This window comes from Oncorhynchus mykiss, chromosome 2 (assembly GCF_057628025.1).
Source record: "Oncorhynchus mykiss isolate SJ-2025 chromosome 2, ASM5762802v1, whole genome shotgun sequence".
In the NCBI taxonomy this organism is placed as follows: Eukaryota; Metazoa; Chordata; class Actinopteri; order Salmoniformes; family Salmonidae; genus Oncorhynchus; species Oncorhynchus mykiss.
Genome location: NC_143023.1, coordinates 34881373 through 34889621, shown reverse-complemented (window position 1 = coordinate 34889621; position 8249 = coordinate 34881373). Strand labels below are relative to the sequence as shown.

The following is an 8249-nucleotide window of genomic DNA, read 5'->3' as shown; positions in this document are numbered from 1 at the left end:
CCCTTGGTGACAAAACACTGTCATTACAAAAGTAAAATGACTCTTCCTTGAAAGACTTTATAAAAACTTGACCAAAACTTGCTTCTATGTACAACTAGAAAATATTCTTATTGAAAATGTACAACCACCAGATACATACAGTACCATCTGACACAGGGCTGTAAAATAAATCATTTACCAAAACTATTAACTACAGTAGTTTCAGTTATTAAACAACGGCTCTGTATTATCATAAAACATTCAAACTTGATTAGGCACATGAGGAAACAACACCAAAACTACAGTAGTTTCAGTTGAGCAAAAGTCCCAGTATCAACATAAAACATTCAATCTGGATTCAGAAAATGATATAGGAACACATGGCTATATAATACTGCATGCTATCCCCCATGTTTCTAGTGAAAATTGCTGTGTCACTCACCACCCATAATAGCCTTGACGTTGGAGTAAAGCTCTGTATTCTCATATGTCTCTGCTGCTGGCTTACCATTCTCGTTCTCCTCCTCGTACATCACTCCACTCCCCTCTCCTCCACCTTCATACCCTTCTTTCTTATTCTCTCGTTTGATTTTGGCGTACTCTGACTCTGAGGTGGTGGTCTTCTTCTCTGCCTCCTCAGGAGTCTTCTTCAGTTGGGAGTAGTTGATAGTGGCGTAGTGCACATCTTGAGGTTCTTCCCCTTTGGCAGAGTTTCCTGCAGCTCCACTGGTCTGGGGTCCTGTGTTTTCAGCTCCCTCCATCAGCACCACCTGCAGAGGGGTCTGTTCGCCCCGCACAGCCTGTCCTGCATTTGTCTATGGAGTAGATTACAGAGAGCACTGTGTGAGGAGTCTTGTTAGCTTGCTGGTCCCAGATCTGTTTATGCTGTCAATGCTAACAGAATGTTGGTAAAGCTGAAAAAAGAAGGAAACTGGTACGGCACCTGTTGGTCTTCACATGCCACCATCTCCAGTTTCGTTAAAGGGCTTTTGGAGTCTGAGTCCTTTGGGATCCTCTCTTTGCATCTAGGGAAAATGTTATAAATAAAATGTCTCAATAACTATATGTTAGAGAGGTTAGCAAGCACCTCCATTACAACATGGTGCAAGGCATTGCAACTTTTGACAATATATCTGATACTCTTGATAGGAAATGTGAATTTCTAAAGACAATCACCAACACTCATATAACACTAACTGTACTTCAGTAACAGAATGCATGTACCTTTTACATTTCCCTGTCAAACACAGGATGATACAACAGATGGTGGATGAGCAGGCTGCACCAATCACAAATGCAGTAATCAGTGGTGGGTTCAACAGCAGAGCCAAGATGTCTTTAGATACTTTCTCTATAAAGAGAACAAAGCATGTATGGTTTTAGAAGTTGCTCACCATACTTTGTATCCTCTGATTTTCTTTTTAAATGAAATAATAACATGATATTTTCTCACTCAAAGCATATACATGTAATTCCTCTATGCTTCAGACTTACAGTGCCTTGCGAAAGTATTCGGCCCCCTTGAACTTTGCGACCTTTTGCCACATTTCAGGCTTCAAACATAAAGATATAAAACTGTATTTTTTTGTGAAGAATCAACAACAAGTGGGACACAATCATGAAGTGGAACAACATTTATTGGATATTTCAAACTTTTTTAACAAATCAAAAACTGAAAAATTGGGCGTGCAAATTTATTCAGCCCCCTTAAGTTAATACTTTGTAGCGTCACCTTTTGCTGCGATTACAGCTGTAAGTCACTTGGGGTATGTCTCTATCAGTTTTGCACATCGAGAGACTGACATTTTTTCCCATTCCTCCTTGCAAAACAGCTCGAGCTCAGTGAGGTTGGATGGAGAGCATTTGTGAACAGCAGTTTTCAGTTCTTTCCACAGATTCTCGATTGGATTCAGGTCTGGACTTTGACTTGGCCATTCTAAAACCTGGATATGTTTATTATTGAACCATTCCATTGTAGATTTTGCTTTATGTTTTGGATCATTGTCTTGTTGGAAGACAAATCTCTGTCCCAGTCTCAGGTCTTTTGCAGACTCCATCAGGTTTTCTTCCAGAATGGTCCTGTATTTGGCTCCATCCATCTTCCCATCAATTTTAACCATCTTCCCTGTCCCTGCTGGAGAAAAGCAGGCCCAAACCATGATGCTGCCACCACCATGTTTGACAGTGGGGATGGTGTGTTCAGGGTGATGTGCTGTGTTGCTTTTACGCCAAACATAACGTTTTGCATTGTTGCCAAAAAGTTCAATTTTGGTTTCATCTGACCAGAGCACCTTCTTCCACATGTCCAGGTGGCTTGTGGCAAACTTTAAACAACACTTTTTATGGATATCTTTAAGAAATGGCTTTCTTCTTGCCACTCTTCCATAAAGGCCAGATTTGTGCAATATACGACTGATTGTTGTCCTATGGACAGAGTCTCCTACCTCAGCTGTAGATCTCTGCAGTTCATCCCGAGTGATCATGGGCCTCTTGGCTGCATCTCTGATCAGTCTTCTCCTTGTATGAGCTGAAAGTTTAGAGGGACGGCCAGGTCTTGGTAGATTTGCAGTGGTCTGATACTCCTTCCATTTCAATATTATTGCTTGCACAGTGCTCCTTGGGATGTTTAAAGCTTGGGAAATCTTTTTGTATCCAAATCCGGCTTTAAACTTCTTCACAACAGTATCTCGGACCTGCCTGGTGTGTTCCTTGTTCTTCATGATGCTCTCTGCGCTTTTAACAGACCTCTGAGTCTATCACAGTGCAGGTGTATTTATACGGAGACTTGATTACACACAGGTGGATTGTATTTATCATCATTAGTCATTTAGGTCAACATTGGATCATTCAGAGATCCTCACCAAACTTCTTGAGAGAGTTTGCTGCGCTGAAAGTAAAGGGGCTGAATAATTTTGCACACCCAATTTTTCAGTTTTTGATTTGTTAAAAAAGTTTGAAATATCCAATAAATGTCGTTCCACTTCATGATTGTGTCCCACTTGTTGTTGATTCTTCACAAAAAAAATACAGTTTTATATCTTTATGTTTGAAGCCTGAAATGTGGCAAAAGGTCGCAAAGTTCAAGGGGGCCGAATACTTTCGCAAGGCACTGTATTGGGTGGGATAGGGAAGCTGTTGCTCTCTAACAAAGTAACAACTTATATCTTTACCTCCTCGCTTTCCTTGGCTCTCTTTTTGGGTGACTTGCAGCTTCTCTCTCACTCTGCCCACTTCATTTGTGCTGACACACTCCACAGTAGTGTTGGTGTGGTTTCCGACATGCATCCTGATGGTGGTGTTCACTGAGGACCTCAACACTGATTTAGTGAGGGAGTACTCCTCAGTGTTAAGCCAGCCTATGAGAGGTAAGGGAACCCCCTGGCTGACACACACACAGGTCATGACCTTTGCCTGGATGACACACCCAGAAGCATTGAGAATCACAGGATGGTCTAACGAGAGACAGAGGGGGAAGATATATCATGGACAATTTAAAGTAAACATGTTTCAAGCTATTTTGTGTTGTTTGTACTCACACATCACAGTGACATCAATGGAAGCTGTCAGAGTCCTGTTGAGTTGTTGAGCTTTACACGCATACTCCCCAGCATGTTCTCTTGTCATGTTGGAGATGGTGAGAGAGGCCAGTCCAGAGTTATTCTGTTCCAAAGCTGTTGTCCCATTCTTACTCCAGGTGATAGATGGTGGTGGTGGGTAGCTGTCAACAAAGCAAGACAGATTCAGAGTATCACCCTCTTTCACTGTGTTACTACCAGAGATCTTGGGTTCCTTCACATCTAGAAAATAAAGTATGTAATCAGTTTATCATGTTCATGAATTATAACTGTTGAAGCACAACAAGCTGTTGGGTTGTGCAAAGTAAGGTCAGATGATGTAGGCTACTTACGAGTCACATTCAAAGTCACTGTCTCCTCAGTGGTGATGTTCCCTTTGAATGTCACTTGGCACGTGACCTTGGTGGTGTGGTGCTCTGCTGAAGGTGTAAAGGTCAATGTTGAGAAGTGGGTTGTTGTGACGCGGGTCAGATCCTCTCTCCTTTGTGTGGTGGTGTTGTCTCTGAGCTCAGTGATGTTGTCTCCTGTCCCTCTCCATGTCCATGTGATGTTAGGAGGAGTTCCAGAGCAGATTCCCGGGGCGGTGCAGGTCAGGGTCGCTGGTTCTCCCTCTGTCAGAGGAGGAGTCAACACTGAGGGCTTCTGGGTCAGAGCTGGAGTTAGGAAATAGAAACACAGACTGAGGCCTAAATTCAATCAGGATCGTGGAAGATTCGCACAATAGCATGATTTACATTTAGAGGCAATGTTCCCGTATTCATGGTAAATGCACATGTCGGCTCAAAGATATTTACCTTTACATTTAAGTCACGCTATAACATGGATTTTGTATCAATGTAGAAAACAGCAGAAACATATACTCATGGAAAGTATGAAATCCTGGTACAGGTTTAGAAAAATAAACACTTTGAAATGGGAGACTTGGGGAAATCTTGGGCTTTGTAAACTGGAGGTACTTATGTTACAGTAAGTGTACATGACAAATTACAATAAAGTAATACTCTTGTCACTGTAACTAACAGTAATAGTCATGCTGTACCTTTCACTGCCATTTTCAGTTTCGTCTGGTATGTAAATTGACTTATATTTCTACTGTTCAGGGTAGTTGTTGGTAATTCAAGGCTTCTTTAATGATATATTAAGTGAATGTTTGTTTTCTTACTACATTAAAATGTTTATATAAAAAGGATGTACTTGTGCTCTGTATTTATGGATGGATGTCGCTTCACATTGAGGGCATGTATCATTACTGTTGCTCCTATTTTAAAGATAACTTGTGTCCCGAACCCTCCAATATCCCCCCACAGTTCCCCAATAGCTGTCCCTCAACCATTCGAGACCCCTCCCACAGCCCCCCCCCCCCCCCAAAGAATTGTTTTACATTTTTTTTACTAATTCCATTCCCCATCCCCAAGAACCACCCAATGCACCAATAAACTAAAGCGAAAAAAGGAAAAGACAGAAGAAAACAGCAAAAAAACTATGCAAAAAAACCAAAACATTTACAACAAAGGACATCAAGGACAACTGAAATCATAACAGCAATGCCTACTTGAACTTTGCGACCTTTTGCCACATTTCAGGCTTCAAACATAAAGATATAAAACTGTATTTTTTTGCGAAGAATCAACAACAAGTGGGACACAATCATGAAGTGGAACGACATTTATTGGATATTTCAAACTTTTTTAACAAATCAAAAACTGAAAAATTGGGCGTGCAAAATTATTCAGCCCCCTTAAGTTAATACTTTGTAGCGCCACCTTTTGCTGCGATTACAGCTGTAAGTCGCTTGGGGTATGTCTCTATCAGTTTTGCACATCGAGAGACTGACACAACTTCATGATTGTGTCCCACTTGTTGTTGATTCTTCACAAAAAAATACAGTTTTATATCTTTATGTTTGAAGCCTGAAACGTGGCAAAAGGTCGCAAAGTTCAAGGGGGCCGAATACTTTCGCAAGGCACTGTATATGTTTGTGTGCATGTCTGGCACTATTGCGTGTATGTTCTTTTATGTGTTTATTTGAATGAGAGTGTGTGTATATGCATGTGTACAAACACCTGCACGGCATCAGCCTCAGGCAAACCGGCATTAGTTGTAAAAACACTGCCAATTAGTGTCATTCAAATGTACTTTTATAATGTTTTGACTATTTTTCCCCTTTATCTTTTGACCATCATTCTCTCTAACACAGCAACTCCACTCCCACTTGTCTCCAATTCCACATACCAACCCTCAGCTTCCCTCAGCCTATCCCATCTATCTCTGTGTCTCTGTGTTTTCCGTTTCATTGGTCTACTCCTTCTTCCTCAGATGAACATCGTTACACTCTGCTGGCCTCCCACTGTGTTTCTACGCAACACATATCTTTCAACTATGCTATGATGTTTTAACGTACAATTTCAATCTATCTAATCGAATAGAATCTACAGATTGCGTGTTGAAGATAAATAATTTTACTAAGAATGTTAGTATATTAGTAATTGACTGACCCAGTCTCTCCAGATCGCCTAACAGTACTATTTCTAGGGTCAATTTTAGATCAATGCTATGCATTTTCAGCCATTCCTGAACCTGAGACCAGAAACAGGCTATCTGAGGGCAATACCAAAATAAATGGTCTATTGATTCTATATCCTCACAACAGCAGAGCTTCGATGATTTTATGCCAGAGGCGCCAGTGCCCCTCTGCCCAGAGCTTCCGCCCCTCTGTCCCGAGCTTCCGCCCCTCTGTCCCGAGCTTCCGCCCCTCTGTCCCGAGCAGCCGCCCCTCTGTCCCGAGCAGCTGCCCCTCTGTCCCGAGCTCCCCAGACCCTCCCCTATAGGTTCAGGTTTTGCGGCCGGAGTCCGCACCTTGGGGGGGGGGGGGGGGGGGGGGGGACCATAGTTTGCTGACCATAGTTTGCTTTGTATGTTTTTATGTTTTGGTTGGTCAGGGTGTGAGCTGGGTGGGCATTCTATGTTACATGTCTAGTTTGTCTATTTCTATGTTTCGGCCTAGTATGGTTCTCAATCAGAGGCAGGTGTCATTAGTTGTCTCTGATTGAGAATCATACTTAGGTAGCCTGGGTTGCACTGTTTGTTTGTGGGTGATTGTCTATGTCAGTGGCTTGTGTCAGCACAGGTCTAATTTTGTAGCTTCACGGTCGTCGTTTGTTTATTGTTTGTATGCAGTGTCAGTATTTTTTTTATTAAAGATTTACCATGGACATTTACCACGCCGCATTTTGGTCCGACTCTCTTTCCCATACAGAAAACCGTGACAATTATATAGATAGGTTAGTTTTATTTTGTCTGGTTTAGCGTCCCAGAAAAAGCGAAATATTGTTCCTCATATGATTTGAAAAACGAATCATCAGGAGTAGGCAGCGCCGTAAGTGAGTAAACTGATATATCACTAAGGAGTTAATCAGGGCACTTTTTCCATGAATAGACAGGTATTTACCTCTCCATGGTTGCAGGATCTTGTCTATTTTTACAAGTTTTCTATTGAAATATATTGTGGAGAGCTTATTTATATTTTTTGTGATATGAATACCGAGAATGTCTACTTCAGCCCATTTAGTAGGTAAGGTATTGCAAGGTATTGTAAAAGGTATTGTAAAAGTTTAATTTTTTTATGATCCAATATGTAATATTGTACACTTATCATAATTTGGTTTTAGTCCAGAGAGTACAGAAAGGTTATCTAGATCTTTAATGAGACATTGCGGACTCAACATAACTTGAGTCGTCAGCATACATGGACACCTTTGGTTTTAAGCTTTGGATTTTTAATCCTCTAATGTTATTGGATCTGATTTTAATAGCTAGCATTTGGCCATAACGAATAGATATGGTGACAGCAGACACCCTTGTTTAACTCCTCTTGACAATTCAAAACTCTCTGAGAAGTAGCCGTTATTTACCATTTTACACCTGGCGTTGCTATGCATTATTTTTACCCATTTTATAAGAGAATTACCGAAATTGAAAAAATTCAGGCATTTATAAATAAATTCCAGTCTTTATCAAATGCCTTTTCAAAATCTGCTAAAAATACCATTCCAGGCTTATATGTTTCATGATGTTCTATTATTTCTAGTAGTGGTTATTATCTCCAATGTATCATCCATGTTAAATATCTGTCTGATCAGGATGAACAATACCTGGTAAAGATCTTTTAATTCAGAGTGCTATGCATTTTGCTAGTATTTTTGCATCACAACATTGAAGTGTAAGGGGCCTCCAGTTTTTTAGAAAGACCGGGTCTTTATATTTGCCGTCTGGAACTTGTTTTAATAATAGAGAAATCAGACCTTCCTGCTGAGTACCTGACTGACTACCATTTCTATAGGAGTAGTTAAAACAATCTAACAATGGAGCTTTTAGTATATCAAAAAATACTTGATATACCTCTACTGGTATGCCATCAAGCCCTGGGGTTTTTCCAGACTGAAAGGATTTAATAGCCTCAAAAAGTTCTTCCTCTGTAATTTGGCCTTCTCACTGATCTTTCTGTACATTTGTTAATTTTACATGTTTTATATTATTTGGAAAGAATTCCTTACCGTAATCTTCATTCAGTGGGAGAGGGCAGTCTTGACACAAAATGTTGAACATAAAAGCAATGGTTCATTGGATCAGTCTAACACTTTGTACATACACTGCTTCCATCTAGTGGCAAATATCTAAAGTGCACCTGCGCTGGAA

At 40.7% G+C, this 8249-nt stretch overlaps 1 protein-coding gene across 1 annotated transcript; it reads right to left on the bottom strand.

The window, feature by feature from the left end:
• Positions 1-291: 291 nt before the first annotated feature.
• On the bottom strand, positions 292-7010 carry LOC149985077 (sialic acid-binding Ig-like lectin 5). The gene is made up of 8 exons (XM_090215059.1): positions 7003-7010; positions 4594-4679; positions 3887-4207; positions 3516-3776; positions 3138-3431; positions 1204-1324; positions 923-1004; positions 292-794 (listed from the first exon to the last, which is right to left on the bottom strand). The coding sequence occupies exons 1-8, from the start codon at positions 7008-7010 to the stop codon at positions 414-416; spliced, it is 1554 nt and encodes a 517-aa protein (XP_090071185.1). The 3' UTR covers positions 292-413.
• Between the last annotated feature and the right edge of the window lie 1239 nt (positions 7011-8249).

Coding starts and splice junctions, on each gene's coding strand:
- LOC149985077 (XM_090215059.1), bottom strand. Junction 3,777..3,886: donor AGTGACTTTGAATGTGACTC/GTAAGTAGCCTA, acceptor TTTATTTTCTAG/ATGTGAAGGAACCCAAGATC. Junction 795..922: donor TGGCATGTGAAGACCAACAG/GTGCCGTACCAG, acceptor TCTACTCCATAG/ACAAATGCAGGACAGGCTGT.